General features: G+C 34.1%; 1 protein-coding gene across 8 annotated transcripts in view; it reads right to left on the bottom strand.

Annotated features, from left to right (window-relative positions):
• Positions 1-19,539, bottom strand: part of BRD9 (bromodomain containing 9) — a 60,970-nt gene that overhangs the window by 10,764 nt on the left and 30,667 nt on the right. For 3 of the 8 annotated variants that reach the window (XM_032237345.1, XM_032237350.1, XM_032237346.1), the window contains exons 6-12: positions 16,103-16,213; positions 13,550-13,725; positions 9,908-10,040; positions 8,545-8,620; positions 4,302-4,397; positions 2,792-2,924; positions 2,477-2,588 (exon numbers count right to left, since the gene is read on the bottom strand). In XM_032237345.1, coding sequence (XP_032093236.1) covers positions 2,477-2,588; positions 2,792-2,924; positions 4,302-4,397; positions 8,545-8,620; positions 9,908-10,040; positions 13,550-13,725; positions 16,103-16,213 — 837 coding nt within the window. The remainder of the gene's footprint in view (positions 1-2,476; positions 2,589-2,791; positions 2,925-4,301; positions 4,398-8,544; positions 8,621-9,907; positions 10,041-13,549; positions 13,726-16,102; positions 16,214-19,539) is intronic. The other 5 variants (XM_032237348.1, XM_032237352.1, XM_032237349.1 and 2 more) reach the window with 2 other exon arrangements.

Raw genomic sequence — 19,539 nt, 5'->3', positions numbered from 1 at the left:
CCAGAGGTTTCAACTTCAGAGCTTTCAGACTCATGCTGTTCCAGCATGACCATTTAACATACATGAATTTTATTAAAATTATATTTCATTTTTATTTTATATTTTTTTGTTTTTTTTCAATTTAGATCCTCATAGAATTATAGCCATATATAGATGTAAATCTATGGCAGACATGTGATTTTAGATATATACAAAGCTGTTTTCCAACAACAACTCCAACCCCCTAATAATTTTTTTGCTCTTTTTGGCACTCTTTCCAGAGGCTCAATATCTTGTGATTATAGTGATCAGAACTGGATGCAGTATTCCAAGTGTGGTCTTACTAAGGCTTTGTAAAGCAGTACTAGAACTTCACGTGATCCCCCTCTTCAATGGAAAATATTTCTACTTAAACAAAAGATATAAAGAGTATCAAGTTATCCCTTAGTCAGTGAGACAATTCTGAATATCATGGACCAGAAATACGTTATTTTCTCAAAGGGATTAGTTTTATGGGAATATTGGTAAAAATCAAGTTACTGAATTATGGATCTAAGCAAATAGTTTATGGATCTAAAAATTCTGCATAGCCCTGTTAAAATGCCAGGCTTCTGATATGGAAATATATTTTTAAATGTAACATAAACTGGACAATTCCATTGAAAAACAAACAGAAATCTTTTGGGGGGAAAAACAATAAAAATGTTTATTACTGTGGCTGCACACTCTCTTATAAACAGAGATATGGCTCTCTTTAGCATTAACCAATCACATTCAATCTAATATTAAATAGTGAGTATACACCTGTCATCAAGTAACGTGACTCTGAACAAGCCTATGTAATGTTCAGCTACTCTACTGGGAATTTTCTTACATTAACTCAGTTGTCTCTTATAGCAAAAACCATGGACTGCAAAGACTTTAGAAAGCATCAATGGGATCTCATTGTTGGAGGATATTAATCAGGAGAAGGGTACAAAAACATTTGCAAGGCATTACATATAGCATGGAACCCAAACAAAACAGTCATTGAAAAGAAAATATAGCACTAAAATGACACTATCAAGAACTGGATGTCCTTCCAAACTTTTTGGCTGTAATCTCAAAAAAATATGTTTGGCTCAAAAACAACACGCACATCACCAAATGTACACCATAACCACAGTGAAGCACAATAGTGGCAGCATTATGCTTTGGGGCTGCTTTTCTTCAGGAGCTTTAGTCAAGATGAGGGAATTATGAATAGTTCTGAATATCAGTCAATTTTGGCCCAAACCTTTCAGGCCTCTGATAATGCTGAAGACGTAAATAATTTCACCTTTCAATATTAAAATAACCAAAGCACACCTCCAAATTGACCGAAGAATGGCTTCACCAGATCAAAGTTTTGGAATGACCCAGTCAAAGCCTGGAATTGAATCCAATTGAAAATCTGTGGGGTGAATTGAAGATGACTGTGCACAGGAGGTGTCCTTACAATATGACAGATTTGGAGCACTTTTGCAAGGAAGAGGGGGCAAAGATTCCGAAGGCAAGATGTACCATGCATAGACGTTCCTACCCCAAGTACTGTCATAAAATAAAAGAAGTATTAGTTTAAGGTTATTCACACTTATGCAATCACATCATTGTAGGTTTTTTATTGTTTCCCCCCCACTGAAAATTTCAGTTTGTTTTTCAAACAAAATGTTCAATTTATATGTTATATTTATATGTTATTGTTATAAATATATTAATATGTGATTAATATACATTATATTATTGGGTTTGGCTAGTGTAGTAAAAAGAAGGATCAGGGGAGATATGATAGCAGTGTCCCAATATTTGAGGGGCTATCACAAAGAAGAGGAGGTCAACCTATTTACCAAAGCACGGGAAGGCAAGACAAGAAATAATGGATGAAAACTAATCAAGGAGAAAAGCAACCAGAGAGAGAAGAATTTTTTTAACAGTGAGAACAGTTAAACTTTCAGAAGTTGTGGGTGCTCCATTACTGGAGGCTTTTAAGAAAAGACTGGGCAGCCACTTATCTGGAATGGTATAAAGTCTCCTGCTTACCAGAGTGTTGGACTAGAAGACCTTTACTCTTTACTCTGTTCTAGTCTATTAAAAATGGGAAACATATCCTGCTCTGATTATTTTTTTACATCTCAAAAAATCTCACATTTTAACATGGATGCTGTTATATCCACTGTATATACCTTCTATGTCTGGCATAGTACACTCTAAAAACTTATCTATGCACGTTATTTTTTTAAAGGAAGAAGTACCTTTTAACTATCTTTGTGATGAAAAGAATATTTTTTATGACTATGTCAAATATAATATTTCTGAGGTTAAAAAATGTCTTTACACAGGTTTTAATTATAATTTAGCTATAGTCCATTTAGATGAGATAGATAATTTGTTTCAATAAAAAGAATTTAAGAATAATTTCAGCTACAAACTCTGTATTATAAAGTAGGTTTTGATAGGAAAGTCTGGTGAACACACTTACCTGTTTTAGTTGATAAATAGACTTGGAATGATCTCCACCAGTGATCTGATCCAGCAAATCATCTACTATTTTTTTACTATAGCTTCCAGAGTCTTTCACAAATTCTTGAAGACTAAAAGAAATTTCAGTGTAAAATAAATATCAGATGCATTCATATTTTGCTTTTGATTATGTTTCTTGGATATTTTTAAAATTGTTCTCTTTGTTATTTTACTAGCTTCAAAATAAATTGGTCTTCTTCATATGCCAAGGCCATGTATATTGCCAACAGTGTTATAAGATCAGGGATTCAATAATGCAGTTTAACAATCTTACCTTAAAGCACACTGAATCCCAGTCTCATCTCCATATGCTGAATATAGCAGCTCCATTTCATCCATTTTCAGATCATGAAAGATAGAGTGGTTTTGCATTGAAACCACTGTATTAGCACTTGAAAGAAATGTAACTGAAAATATAAAAAATGTGTTTGAAATATTATGCAAAAAATTGAGCTGTAACTCTTGGGTTTTACATATTTTACAGTAAACAATTGGTTATACCTTGGGTTCACTGTGGTAGTATGACTCCTAAAATTATTTGTGCAATCTTTACAAATAATAGAGAGTATGGTAAAAGAATAATACAGAAGACATATGAGTCTTTTGAAGTATTATCTAAGCATTGTTCATAAACCATCCTACAAAGTGCTTTCTCTTGTTTTAATGCCAAACTCTTTTGTTTTACCCCATATCTTTGCCACGTTTTCGGTGGAATCTTCTTGGAACAGGACTTTGGTCTTTGATATCCTGCAATGCTCAGGCAATCTAAAGACCCTCATTATACATCAAAGTCAAGGCAATAAACAGCAGCCAGCCTGGAGAAGCAGGAAAGTGGTGAATTCTCAACCAGGTTTAACGTTTCTGCTTCCTATCCAACTGTTTATATTGAGAATCCTGATCAGACCAGGGTATTTTACATCCCCTGACCACATCTGGCCCTTTGGCTATCTCTGTTCAGCCTGTGTGAGGTCAATCATAAATTAAAAATCAAATGTAAGTAAAGGTATGCCTACAATTTGTATAACTGCAATTTACACAAAATTGTTCTTCATTTTGTAAAAGATTCAGGATGCAGCTGAGATTCCACAGATTTATTTCTACCATTTGTAAAAATAAAACAGGTGGTAAAAATATTAATTTCCTCTTTTCCTCTTTTTCCCACACTATAGCTTGCAAACTTCTTCTTGGACAGCTAGAAAAACTAATAACACAAATTAATAAATAATCAGCACACAACCGTTACAGATTCAGCTAATTTCCATTTTCTGTTTTTTCACATTTGATAAAGTTTTAAATTATTTAATTCCACTATGATGCATGTTTTAATGGTATTTGAACTTTTCTTGTTGATTTTTTAAATAAATATTGTTGTTTGGTATTCTTATTACATATGAAAAATGACATAAAACATATTTTAAAATGGCTGAAATATATATACTTTTAAAATTGAAATGTTCTGAGCCAATAACAGAATCCTGACTATGCCACCAAAATATGTCTCTAGTTCAGCGAGTTACAGATAAGCCTTCCTTGGTTTTTAAGACAGCTTTATGGACACCACAAAGAACTTGTATGCTTGAGAAAAGCTTGCATTATGGTACCTCATCCAAATGAAATTAGTCATTTACATTGCAATTAGACCTACAGGACCAAACTGCCTAAGTCACTGGATATCTAGTAATTACATTCTAAAAATATTCAAAAGTGAATGAAAACATTTTATAAATATGAAGACAAATGTTTAATTTTGTAAATATAAACATTATTTGCATCACAGAACTTACCTTTGTGCCTTCTTTCATCTTTGAAACCTAATGCTGTAAAACCTGGTAATAATTTGCTAGATAGAGAGCTCAGATCCACTGGATGGCTTTCCTCCTCTATTTTAAAAAATAAACATAAATAAATGTTTATTAAGTTTTCAAAAATAATAGACAAGAGGATATTTTTATAAAACTATCATGGATTTTTACAACTTCTGCATGAAATTACAAAAAGGCTATTCAGAAACTGTAATGTTCTAAACAGTATCAGTAAAAAACAAATGAACTTCAGAAAAGGTAAGTTAAATAATGAACAAAAATAAAAAATGTTATTATTTATATATTTAAATAAGCAAAAATAATTCTTTTTTCAGTTATCTTTTTAAAAATTATAACAGAGCTGTATTTTTGGTTCCACCACAAAACCGCGGACGACAAAATCGCGGTCGACGAAAGCGCGTATGTGACATCATCACAGCGCGACGAAAAAGATCGAAAAATGTAAAAATAAAGCGAAAACCTTACCCTAACCCCCCCAAACCTAACCCTAAACCTAACCCTAAACCTAACCCTTAACCTAACGAAAAACCTAACACTAACCCTTAACCTAACGCTAAACGTAACGCTAACGCTCTAACCCTAACCCTTAACCTAACCCTAACCCTTAACCTAACCCTTACCTTTATGTGAATCGGCTTGCTGTAATTTAATTTTTATTTCAATTTTTCGATCTTTTTCGTCGCGTTGTGATGACGTCACATACACGATTTCGTCGAACGCGCTTTTGTGGAACGCGCTTTTGACGGGTCACGGTATTTTTAAAACTAATAGACAGGAGGATACTCTTGTAACTCTATCACAGATTTTAGGAACTTTTGCTTGAAATTATTAAAAAGGTTATTCAGAAATTATTAATATTTTTTAAAAAGTAACTTTTTCAAAAAGTAAGAAACAAATGAGCTACACAAATTAGTAAAAGGGGCAAAAGATTTATAGATAATAAACAAAATAAAAGAAAATAATATTAGGTTATATAAATGAGTTAGATCTTATGTTTTTTAAAATTATAACAGAGGTGTATTTTCAAAAAAGATCTATAAATGGACCGATAATGACTGAAATTTTACAGTTAATGCTCGATAAAACATTACTTATATCAAGCAGTATACATTGAATTGAAAAGGAAGCATACATTTTAGTTTATAATCTTCACTATACTATTAGTTATAAATGTAAAAAAGAAAACACTCCTAAAATAATATAGATAAGTATTTGATTTTTGACTTCCTACTTCTTTGTAGAATTGATTGACATAAACTTTAGAAACTGTTTTTCTAAAGAATTCATTTCTTTTACTAAAAGGAAGAGTCAATACGTTGCATTAACTGTGAGAAATTGATGCAAGAAAATTAATTAACAAGTTAATTTTGACATAATTGAATAAATGAATAGGGAAACCGAGCATGTAAAACACAAATTTTCATTTAAAATAATTATTAAAACATAATTAGCAATATAAACATGAAAGAGCTTGACATATAATAAGTGAAATTGTTGGGTTAACTAATAAATGTTGAAATATAAGCCCTAATTTAGGATTATCCAAGAAAATGAAAAATAAAATTAAAGATTTATGTAAGAACTTCAAATAATAGTTCCAATCAATTTTAGACATGTGCTTTATTTAAAGAGGTGACGCCAACTGACTTTTGCCTTCTTTTTGCTCCCCCTACTGAGAAAGCATGTATGTATCCTGACTGCTAGGGTGGGTTGGGGCTGGGTTTTGTGCTGTGACGCAGGGACTGTCTTTTGAAGAGATGCCAAACTCCCCCTTTTCAATCGTTCTCCTTGGCCAGGCTGGGGCTGACTTTGCGCAAGAAATATGGGGGGAAAGCCTAAAACAATCCATTTGAAAAAAAAGAAAGAAAGAAAGAAAGAAAGAAAGAAAGAAAGAGAAAGAAAGAGAAAAATCCTCCTGGGGAGGGCTTTACTTTCAAAATGGGGCAGGGGGGAGCAAGGAGGAAAAAGAAAAAAGGCAGAAACAGTTCCTTTGCAAAGAGTTCCCAGACAAGAGTTGGTTTTTTTGTGATGGTCCTTTCTGGAGTTTTTGCAAAGCGGAATTTTAGGAGTGTTTTACAAAGGAGTGTTTTGGAGCAATGTGAACCTCTGAGGCCATTTTTTTTTTGGCAGCCAAAGCCCAGCTCAGCAGCCAGGCCAGGCACACCTTGTCAACAGAAGGAGCAAGAAGATGTTGAAGATCATTTGAAGCAGTGGAGTAGCAGATGTCGAGGGTAACTGATTTAGTTGATTAATGTAGTTTCTTGGGGCATAGCAAACAGTACCAGAGATGCAAGTTCGGGGATTGTTTGCTGTTCCAAAAATAAATGAGGAAAGAATAGGCAGATGGGAGGACTTGGAGACAGTCCTTTATCTTACTGAAACTTGGGGCTAGGAGGGACGAAATCTGGAAAGGCTTGGATTTGGGTGGATACTCACTTAACAACCCACAATATTTGGTTAGTGACAGCAATTGATAGTCCCAGAATTGTAATATATTAATGTGACATCTTACTTTATGACTGCATTGTTTAGCAATGGAAATACTTGTCTCAACTGTAGGACAAGTTGAACTAGTAGTATATTGCTTTGCATGGCTGTGCATTTTTGCTTTAAAATATAGCATTTTTATTCATGATGCTGAGATGGTGCTAACATCAGTACAATAACATGATTTAAAGGTGATGCAGAAGAAAAATGGATTGGAGACTAATTATCTATGTCAGAATGAATCTAATACAGATTTAATACTATTGCCAGGTTTAATAATCTTCTACACAAGTTCAGCTTAATAGAATGAAATAACAGAGTTGGAAGGGATCTTGGAGGTCTTCTAGTGCAACCATCTGCCTAGGCAGGAAACCCTACACCACTTCAGACAAATAGTTATCCAATATCTTCTTAAGAACTTCCAGTGTTGGAGCATTCGCAACTTCTTAAGGCAAGTTGTTCACCTCTAGTCCTTTAAAAAAAAATAAACTAGACATTCCCAATTACAGCGATCCTTCTTTATATGTTTTATCCTTCAGTTATATTTGTTGCTCTTATCTGCGCTCTTTTTAGAGTCTCCACATCTTTTTTACATTGTGGCGACCAAAACTGAATGCAGTATTCCAAGTGTGGCCTTACCATTATAAAGTGGCATTAACACTTCAGGTGATCTTGATTCTATCCCTCTGTTTATGCAGCCTAGAACTATGCTGGCTTTTTTAGCAGCTTCTGCACACTGCTGGCTCTTATTTAAATGGTTGTCAACTAGGATTCCAAGATCCCTCTCAGAGTTACTACTATTGAGCAAGGTACCACATATTCTGTACCTGAGCATTTTGTTTTTCCTGCCTAAATATAGAACCTTACTTTTTTCACCATTGAATTTCATTTTGTTAGATAGCATCCAATGTTCAAGTTTGTCAAGATCCTTCTGTATTTTAAGCCTATCATCTGGAATGTTGGCTATTCCTGCCAGGTTGGTATGGTCTGCAATTTAGATGAGTTCCCCATTTATCCCCTCGTCCAAATAATTGAGAAGATGCTGAAGAGTACTGGGCCTAAAACAGAGCCTTGGGGTACTCCACTGCATACTTCTCTCCATGTAGATGCAGTTCCATTGAGGACTACATGTTGAGTGTGGTTGGTCAGCCGGTTATGAATCCATCTGGTAGTTATGCTGTCTAACCCACATTTTTATATTTTATCTAGTAGTAAGTAATCGTCTACTTTATACTTTATGGTCTACTTTTTAAGGAGCAACTGAACAGTTTTTAATTAATTAGGTAAAATGGTTGCATAATAAGCAACATCAGAGAGAGCTAGGCAGTGCAAAAACTTGAAAAATGAATGAATAAATAAATAAATAATGAATAAATATTAATGGCATTTGAGTTAGAGCTCACAGTCTTTATTCATATAGTTACTTGTAGATTTATATTTTATCACAAATTAAACTTAATTCTGACCTTACTAGAATATTAGCCAAAAGCCTTCAAATATTAGCTCACCAAATATATTTCAGTTTGCAAATCTTTTTGTTGCCATTTCTAACACATCAGCATATTTAATATTCAAATGGAATAACCTATGTCTATTAAATAAAGATGAAAATATTATACATTTTCTTTTGATAATTAAATGTACAAACACAAACTTAGTTATGTATAATTAAAAACATGTTTAAAAATATAAACTATTAAAATTATCTGAAAAGTACCTTCTGTTTCAGGATCTGATGGATTGAGTACATTGAAGATCAAAGATCCATCAGTATTCTTTTTCAGGTAACCTATCTGTACTTAAGTATAACAAAAGGACAATCAGAATTTCTTTTAATGTTTCCTGTTTAATCAATAAATACTAACAGATACTAACAGATCTGGTAGCACAAGGGTCCCCATCTCCCAAGCCGTGGACCAGGGGTAAAATTCAGCAGGTTCTGGAGAACCGGTAGCAGAAATTGAGTAGTTCGGAGAACTGACAAATACCACCTCTGACTGGCCCCAGAGTGGGGTGGGAATGGAGATTTGGCAATATCCTTCCCCAGGAGTGGGGAGGGAATGAGGATTTTTCAGTATACTTCCCCCTGCCACGCCCACCTAGCTACGCCCACAGAACTAGTAGTAAAAAAAATTGAATTTCACCACTGCTGTGGCCCACTCCTGGGCCCTGGTCTATTCGGAACTGGGCTGCACAATAGGTAGGCCAATGCACACACGAGCATGCAGTTCCAATTGTGCGAGCAGTCAATTGGGGCAAATGCACATGCAGCTCCACACACACACAAGTGGCTGGCTGGTGCGCATGGACAGCTCAACTTCTAATGAAACTGTGCATGCATGTGCAAGTGCCTGCACACTATTTGTCGAATTAAGCTGCTTGAACGCATGTGCACTGGCCCGCCACTCACATGGCCTGGCTGGTTCTCTTCTCCCCTCCATTGGCAAAGTTTGGGGACCACTATGTTAGCAGATACTAAAAATATCTGATGTTGAATGTGTCAATGGAAGAAGAACTGTGTCTATGCAATCTAATAAATAATCTTTTAATAGCATATGACTATTTCCATTCTTAAATATAATATACAAATATAATATACAATGAAACTGGATTCAAACATTGTACTGAAACAAAAATTTTCCATGTTGTTCTAAAAAATAGAGCATTTGTATTCATAAACGCTCTAAATAAAAGAAGAAAAAAATGGAATTATGCAAAATATTCATTTAGATTAACACAATCAGCTGATATTGTTCATCAACTTTTAACTTCAACTCTTCTAGTTTGGTTATACTCTTAAATATAATCTTTTTAATATAGAGTATGGTCTTAAGCAACATTAACATGTAGGTTAAACGATTGAATTTTTAAGAATTTTTAAGAACATGTCATTTAATTTCCACTTATATTCAAACTAAAGTCTAAAACATGTAATTTTTAATCTGTACTGTAAAAATTTAATATAAAAACTCCTCATTAAAAATATTCAGGTATTAAATACTATGTAAAAATTATTGTCCAGCTGAGCAAAAACTCTTGTGAAAATTAGCTAAACAAAATGTCAATTAATTGAACAAGACCTTGCTTTTTGGGAGACACTGGTTGATTCGATCCCGTGCTTCATCTGCTGCGTGCTCTACCAAGGCCAGGACATGTTCTTCAGCTGTGCTGTCTGTCAGACTGCATGCATTTCCTTCTGGTTCAAATATACAGCTATAACAAAGCATACGTTATTAAATAAATAACAAATCAAATACCCTCCCTCTCCACAAATAGATTCTAAGCCATTGAGTTTTATGACCACTAGGTAAATATAATGAATTTCCTGGGTAAATCAAATTCTTTTCATCTTATTATATTTTTTAATTTTAATATCCCACCTAAACAGCAACAGCAAAGCTGTCTTTGAGAATAAAACCAAGCATCCTCTCACCATATATCATTCCCACCAAGAGTCTACCTCTTGACTAAATCCAAACCCTAGTAGAAGATTCAGGCTTTAAAGTTTGTGGAAGATTTAAGGAGATGGAAGTTCAGACATCCAGGCTTTATGATACAAATTTTTTATTGCTGATAATTAGCACCCTGAATTATACCCAAAAGCCTAGTGGGTAACCATGAAGCAAAGGAATTACATAATGATATTGTGGTATGCTCATAACTATCCATGCTGCTGTGTTCTGGATTATCTGATCTAACTCATTCTGAACCATAGACCTACATTTTACTGATAGTGAATTATAAGCTTTTTCAACAATTTTTGCTGAGTTTAAATAGTCATTTATTTATTAAATTTATATGACACTTGTCTCGCTACCCAAAGTGACTCTAGGTGGTTTTTAGCTGAAATGATACATTTTGACTAGACAGATTTGCCTCAAAGAAATATATCTGGAATAATATTATATATAATTTAAATATTATCAATAACACATATCAGAAAAATTAAAAGTAGGCCATGATATTTGTTGCTGCTAAACAAAACTCTGACAATATGAAATGGGCTTTTATGTTTGCAGTTTTGAAAAAAAATAGGTTGGGGATAATTCTCTTATATTCATACATTTATAAAAAAAATAAGCATCAAAATTGTAGTAAATGTTTTTATTTCAAAGCAATATATTATATCAAAGGGGACAAGGATAATCCCATATCTTTATTGGCATGAGAACCATAGCCTACTAGCTATACTAAAAGAGCAAAATTTCAATATAACAGAATATAAATGAAAATTACCATTTGCTAATGATATTGTATTTAAATTGCTCACCCTAAAGACTCTTTAAAATTAGTGATGGAGCAGGTAAAACAATATGGTTCAGAGTCAAGTTACCATATTAATAAAGAGAAAACTCAAATGTTGATAAGGAATTTGACAGTGGAAAAAATAACAAAATGACGGAGTTGGAAGTGAGGTCTTCTAATCCAACTCTGCTCAGACAGGAAATCCTATACCATTTCAGACAAATGGTTGTCCAATGCCTTCTTTAAAATGCCCAGTGTTGGAGCATTCACAACTTTTAGAGACAAGTTGTTTTATTGATTAATTGTTGTAATTGTCAGGAAATTTCTTCTTAGTTCTAGTTTGTTTCTCTCCTTGATCAGTTTCCATCATTTGCTTCTTGTTCTGTCCTCAGGTACTTTGGAAAATGACTGCCTCTACTTTGTGGCAACCTCTGAGATATTGGAACTCCTTGGAACACTGCTGTCATGTCATCCCTAGTCCTACTTTTCATTAAACTAAACATACCCAATTCCACCTACCAGTCTTTATATGTTTTAGCCTCCAGTCTCCTAATTATCTTTGTTGCTCTTCTCTGCACTCTTCCTAAAATATCAACATCTTTATTACATCGTGTTGACCAAAACTGGATGCAGTATTCCAGGTGTGGCCTTACCAAGGTATTATAAAGTGATATCAACACTTTAAGTGATCTTAATTCTATCCCTCTGTTAATGCAGCCTAGAACTGTGTTGGCTTTTTTGGCAGCTCTAGCATACAAGGCCTGGAGGAACGTTGTCCATGGGGTTATGAGGAGTCGGACATGACTTTGCAACTAACAACAAGAATACTGCTGGCTCATATTTAAGTGATTGTCCACTAGGACTCCAAAATCCCTGTCACTGTTACTACTATTGACCAGATACTAATATACCTGTGCATTTTGTTTTTCTTGCCCAATGTATAACCTTACTTTTTTCACCATTGCATTCCATTTTGTTAGATAGTACCCAATTTTCAAGTTTGTCAAGATCCTAATGTATCTTAAACCTATCTTCTGGAGTGTTGGCTATTCCTGCCAGGTTGGTGTGGTCTGCAAATTTGATGAATTCCCTATCTATTCTCTCATCCAAACTGATGAAGATGTTGCAGAGCCTTGAGCCTAAAACAGAGCCTTGGGGTACCTTACTGCATACTTCCCTTCATGTAAATACAATTCCATTGAGGACTACACTTTGAATGCGGTTAGTCAGCTAGTTATGAATCCATCTGATGGTGATACTGTCTACAGTCTAACCCACATTTTAGCCATAGCATTCCTCTAATTAACTAATTTTGTCACTTTGTCAAAGAATTAAATAAGATTGGTCTGGCATGATCTGTTTTTGACAAACCCGTTAGTTTTTGGTTATGATTTTGTTTGCCTCTAGGTGTTCGTTGATTCGTTATCTTTTCCAGAATCTTCCCAAGTATTGAGGTCAAGCCAATAAGTCTGTAGTTTCCTGCATCGATTTTTGTTTTCCTTTTTTGAAGATGGGAATTACATCAGTTCTTTTCCAGTCCTCTGGAAATTCGCTGGTGCTCCATATCTTTGAAAGTATGTAATGCATATATCAAGCAACAGGTTTTAACATTGAAGTTATGGATGGTATCCAATAGAATTAGACAGGATACCTCATTGATTTTTTTTCTTTATTTTTAAATTTTTCTTAATCATTTATCTCCTTCAAAGAGAGGCTCTGAGCAATGTACAAGAAAATATTAAAATATAAAGTAGTATGTATAAGAGTTAAAAATGTTAAGAGGAGAAATTGCCAAAGGAGCCAACAGCCAACAGCCCAACCAAAGAATCTCTAAGACTATCCTCAGCAACAGTGACAAGCAAACCACTTGAATATAAACTGACAGCAAACAGCAGTCCTTACTAGCACTGATGACATTATCTAGTTTGAGTAATGAAATGTCTCCAAAAAAACAAGAAAGCTCAGGTGGCACCAAGACCTCTAATTTTAAAAATAATTTTGAAGAACTGTTTTAATTCTTGCATAAGAATGAATACATGTCATGCTGCTATTCATTAAAACAATATCTCTCTTTTCACTTCTATTCCATTCTCCAAAAAGTTGTGGCAGATTTATTAAGTGAGCTGATTAAAATTAAAGCACCCCTTACAAGTGTATCTTTTTTCTGGCTCATGTGGAAAACTTACAATGAATGGAAGGAATATTGTGTGCTCATCTCTTTCAATTATTTCAGCTCATTTTCAAAATATTTATCAAGTGCTACTTATACTGACTGTAAACTCTAGAAAGAACTGCAGGGATGCATAATGATTCTGCTTAAGATCCCCAAGATGCTTAAAGTCCTTGAAAAACAATTATATATTGTGCCTAGTAGTTCAATGTTATAAACTGATGATTTAATTAATTCATTCCAAAAATAGGGATGTTAACCTGCAAATAAAGGCACAAAAGAGCAAAACACTTCCTCCAACATTTACCTAATAACTTCTTTACTTGGCTTTTTGGATTTCTTGGTAGTCTCTACATGCACAGGAACAACTTCGGGCACTGGATCTTCAACAGCTGGATCTTCATCGCCCAAAAGAGCTGCCTGCTGAGAAAAATCCATGTCCTGCATAAACGACATGCTGCGCTTCAAAGCTAACAGCCGTTCCTAGAATTAGAAAGGACAGAGCAGCAGGGACTTTACACCTTTCCCTCATAGCGAAGATGCTATGATGATGGGATGGGATGGGAATGGCCATGGCTTTGCACCTAAGAACTACATCTTCAATGAGGATGCAAGGTGATTCAATCATGAGCAGCATGACACCGGAACACCTGCAACCTATTTCAGAAGGGAAACCATACATACAAATGGCCACCTACCTGTACACAATCTTCATAAAAGATAATCAATTGTTCAGTTTGAAGTAAGTTTTTATTATTTTGAAATATAGTATTACAGGTGAAACTCGAAAAATTAGAATATTGCGCAAAAGTTCATTTATTTCAGTAATGCAACTTAAAATGTGAAACGAATATATGGGATAGACTCATTACATGCAAAGCAAGATAGTTCAAGCTGTGATTTGTCATAATTGTGATGATTATGGTGTACAGCTCATGAAAACCCCAAATCCACAATCTTAGAAAATTATAATATTACATGCAATCAATAAAACAAGGTTTGTACATAGAACAATATCGGACCTCTGAAAAGTATAAGCATGCATATGTACTCAGTACTTGGCTTGGGCCCCTTTTGCAGCAATTACTGCCTCACTGCCGCATGGCATGGAAGCTATCAGCCTGTGGCACTGCTGAAGTGTTATGGAAGATCAGGATGCTTCAATAGCAGCCTTCAGCTCTTCTGCATAGTTCAGTCTCATGTCTCTCATCTTTCTCTTGCAATGCCCCATAGATTCTCTATGGGGTTCAGGTCAGGCGAGTTTGCTGGTCAATCAAACACAGTAATCCCACAGTCATTGAACCAGGTTTTGATGCTTTTGGCAGTGTGGGCAACTGGAAAATGAAGTTAGTATCCCCATAAAGCTCATCTGCGAAAGGAAGCATGAAGTGCTCCAAAATCTCCTGGTAGACAGCTGCGTTGACCCTGGTCTTAATGAAGTACAAAGTCCTCTTTTCTGATGAGAGCAACTTTTGCCAAAAGCACCAAAATCTGGTTCAATGACTGTTGGATTACTGTGCTTGATTGGCCAGCAAACACTATAGAAGCATCCTGGTCTTCCATAACACCTCAGCAGTGCCACAGGCTGATAGCTTCCATGCCACGCCACACTGAGGCAGTAATTGCTGCAAAAGGGGCCCAAACCAAGTAGTGAGTACATATGCATGCTTATACTTTTCAGAGGTCCAATATTGTTCTATGTGCAATCCTTGTTTTATTGATTGCATATAATATTCTAATTTTCTGAGATGATGGATTTGGGGTTTTCATGAGCTGTACGCCATAATCATCACAATTATGACAAATCACGGCTTGAACTATCTTGCTTTGCATGTAATGAATCTTATCTCATATATTAGTTTCACCTTTTAAGTTGCATTACTGAAATAAATTAACTTTTGCACGATATTCTAATTTTTCGAGTTTCACCTTTATAATAAATATGTGTTACACAGATCCACCTTTCACTCATTTTATATAAACATTTCCATTATACTATTCAGTAGGTGAAGAAATAGGTACTGTATTTAGGGATTCATTAAATATATAATCAAACAGCTTTAAAATAAAGAGTATGTATGCATTTATAGCAATAGCAATAGCAGTAGACTTATATACCGCTTCATAGGCCTTTCAGGCCTCTCTAAGCGGTTTACAGAGAGTCAGCATATTGCCCCCAACAATCTGGGTCCTCATTTTACCCACCTCGGAAGGATGGAAGGCTGAGTCAACCCTGAGCCGGTGAGATTTGAACCGCTGAACTGCTGATCTAGCAGTAGCCTGCAGTGCTGCATTTAACCACTGCGCCACCTTCCAATATTTTAGGGAAAGAAACATAAAAATAGCAAAATGCTTAACATTCTAGAATAATTCCAAATTTATTTTAATAGGACAATGTTTACTTCTTCAGTGAAAGCTTCAGTTTAACATTTTTATCTTAAGAATAAACCAATTCTTAAAAGAGTAGTATTCAGTTTAAAAGAAAAGAGATGTATAATGGAAATGCCAATGAGACCTTTAGTAAATCCAGCAGTCTGAAAAGCCAACACTAAGAGCAAATCCAAATTCCTTTAATTTCCAATTTTATTTTATAAAGACAGTCTGGCCTCTAGGGTGATAAATAATCAACCTACAGTAGAATACTTTATTTAAAGTAAAGTTAAATGTTTAAGAGCACGTGGAAGTATGAATGCAGTATATCAGCAATTGTTGTACTAAGCATTCACATACCCGTTTACCTGAATCTCCTTTTTGAAACTAAATCTAAATCAGAAGTATAAAACAATGTCATATTGTAATCATCTACAAATGTTAATCTATATTTTTGGTCCCAATATGTTCTCTGTTGTAGTTGTCTTACTTTGCTCATCATCTTAAAGCCAGCATGGAGAATCTTTTTAGCCAATTTGTAATACACGGTATCTGGTCTGTTGTAAGTCATTGCATTGTCACACATCAGTTTAAAATCTGCCTGGAAAACATAAACATAATTATTGCTATATTTTCAAAACTGTTTATATCCTAAGAAATTCAATTTCAGTAGAATCTTAAAATGTAAACAGGCAGGGAATACCCTGGCAGCCTCCACACAGGAGCTGAAAATCCTTCCTGTAAGGATGTCAGCAGGATTTTCAGCTCTTGAGAAACAGAGACACTCATGTGTTCCCAGGATCCCAACAACTCAATCCACCCATACTTTTTACTGTACTGCCTCCCTGCTCTTTACTTGGATTTCATCTCTGACTCATCTCTAGTGGCTGACTGAAAGAGCTGCCTGCCAAAGGATTTCAGGTTCCATCCTCAGCAGGCAGCTCTTTCAGACAGAATGAGAGAGAGTTCTCTCAGCAGGTGTAACCAGCATGCAACTAACTTCCCCAATGATTTTCTGAGGAAGCTAGCAGAAAAGATTGCAAATAGTAATCACATATTTGCATGGTGCTTGACAATCCCATATAAGTGCAAATAGGTTGACAAGCACCAAGATTGCAATCACATGATCATGGGGACGCTTGGGCAACATTTTATAATAGCCAGAAATGCTTAACAGGTTGTAAAGCACCATTTTATGAGGCAATTGTAATTCAAACATATTAAATGACCAGCTATAACTTTAGGACTACAGGTAGTCCATGACTTATGACTATAATTGAGCCAAAAAATTGTGTTACTAAGTAAGACATTTAAGTGAGGTTTTCCCCATTTTACAACCTTTCTTGCTATAGTCGTTAAGAGAATCATTGCAACTGTTAACTTAGTAGCATGATTGTTAAGTGAATCTGGCCTCCTGATTGACTTTGCTTGTCAGAAGGTTGAAAAAGGTGGTCACATGACTCTGGGACACTGTAATAATCATAAATATGAGTCAGCTACCAAGTGCCCAAATGTTGATCCCTTAACCATGGGGGTGATGCAATGGTGATAAATGTGAAAAAATTATCATTTTTTTCAGTGCCATTGCAAGTTTGAATGGTCACTAAATGAACTGTTTTAAGTCTAGGACTAATTGTACCTGTACAAAAAATTCCAATAAGAAGAGAAAAATGGAGATTTAAGAAACAATGTAGTTTAATTTTAAAAAATAATGAAAATTTGAAACATATACAAATATACAAAAAATGGAAAGAAGAGAGGTCACAAATATACAAGTATATAGCCTGGGACAATATAGGGGATGCCATGAAAACAAAGCTCAAAATGAACTGATGTTAGTTAGATGCTAAGAAATCAAATCAAATCAAAAAGATTTCTTTAAAAATATTGAAGAGAAAGCAGCCAAGATACTAGTTATTCAAAGAAAAGGGCAAAATGCTAATGATTAAGAAAAGAAGATAGTTACTTAATTACTATTTTCATGTCTGTTCAAAATTTCATTCCATCAAGAAACTGAAAGGCAAGACTGCAGCTTGAGATTTACAGAAATATGCAGTAGAAAGGGCATGCATATATAATAGTATTATATAATACGAATAATAACAACATAATGTAACATAATATACATTCTTATGAAGGTTAAAACATATGAAGGAGGCTAAAACATGAACAATTGCAGAAATAGGTATGTCTAGTCTAATGAAAAGAAGGACTAGGGCTGACATGAGAGTGTTCCAATAATTGAGGGGCTGTCACAAAGAAGAAGGAGTCAATATATTTTCCAAAGCACCAGAAAGCAAGACAAGAAACAATGGACAGAAACTAATCAAGGACAGGAACAATCTACAACTAAGGAGAAATTTCCTTACAGTGAGAACAATTAACCAAAGGAATAGTTTGCTTCAAATATTGTGGGTGCTTCATCACTGAAGGCTTTTAAAAAGAGACTGTTCAGTCATTTGTCTGGAATAATATAAAGTCTCCTGCTTGAACAGAGGGTTGGACTAGAACACCTGCAAGGTCCCTTCCAAATCTGAAATTCTATTCTATTAATGTGATTGATGACCTGTCACACCTTTAGTATTTGAGAAATCCTGAAATAACAGATAGTTAGATGACAACAACTGTTGTTCCTATAGTTAAAAGGGTTATGCATTCATTCTTTTAACTTATATGTATTCTATTTTCTATTTTAGCACTTTTTCAATCTCTTGTTTTTAATTTTTTATGCCATCATCATGTTTTTTGAAAATTATATATGTAATATTTGAATATTAAATTGAGACTGTCTGTAAGCAACACTAGAAAATATGCTAAATATTTAAAAATAAAAAGGTAATTATTAGATACTTATTAAGTGTTCATCAAGTGAATTGGTATCAGGAGAATATTGGTAAGTGGATGAAAATAAAATTTATGAAGTTAATCTTAATGTAAAAACTTGTGATATTATATACACAACTTATATACACTTATAATATATAAACTTATATATTATCATATATAAAATAATTAAGAATAGATATTACTTATCTACAGAAGACTCATTTAATAGAAATTGATAAATTTATATTAATAAAGGATTGAGTAACAAGTTTACTTCAGATACTTCGCTAAAGATGTAGTATTTGAGTTTGAAAGAGATTTTGAATTGATGTACAACAGTTAATTACTGATGTACAGAAATTTATTACTGATGTAAATGGGCTTATTTAATTTTATATGTTAGTATAACTATACTTAATGTTTATGGATCTAATAAACCTAATTTAGATTCCCTTATTATGTTATTTGATTGTTCTCAACATTTGAATATGTGTGTTAATGATAAGTGAAAAGAGAGAGAGATTTTAGTGAAATATTGGTTCCTGAACTTGATAGAAATATGCCAGCATGAAAAACAATTATTAATGAGGAAAACAATATTTATTCAGAATAGTATATACTTAATTGAACCCAAATTTTACTTGCAGATTATATTATTTTATTTACTTCTAAACTTTATATAATATTTTAATGTTGATGCAAAAGATAGATTAAAACAGAATATTCTATTAACTAGTCTAGATCAGAACTATCAGTGAAAATTTAATTACTCATCCATTCAAGGAATATCAATGTTATTTCTTGAGTATAGAGTTCTTGATTACTTTTTCTCTGGAATAAGGAGAGTAGGAGGAGGAGGAGAGGAGGAGGAAGAAGAAGAAGACATCTATGAGGCAAGTTTGTTTAGAGAATAATTTGACTGAAAAGGGAAGAAAAGTATGAAATATAGACATTATTTTGGCAAAAGCAGAAAAAGAGGTAGAAAGAAGATGCTTCCAAGAACCAAACAAGAATTTCATTTTACTATTTACTTTTGTCCTATTTTTTAATACATTTAAGGGGGGGGGGAATTAAACAATTTGCCAACAAAGTTATAGGGGA

Source organism: Thamnophis elegans, chromosome Z, assembly GCF_009769535.1.
Source record: "Thamnophis elegans isolate rThaEle1 chromosome Z, rThaEle1.pri, whole genome shotgun sequence".
Classification (NCBI taxonomy): Eukaryota; Metazoa; Chordata; class Lepidosauria; order Squamata; family Colubridae; genus Thamnophis; species Thamnophis elegans.
Note: the sequence above shows the minus strand (reverse complement) of the source record. Positions and strands in the feature narration are given on the sequence as shown.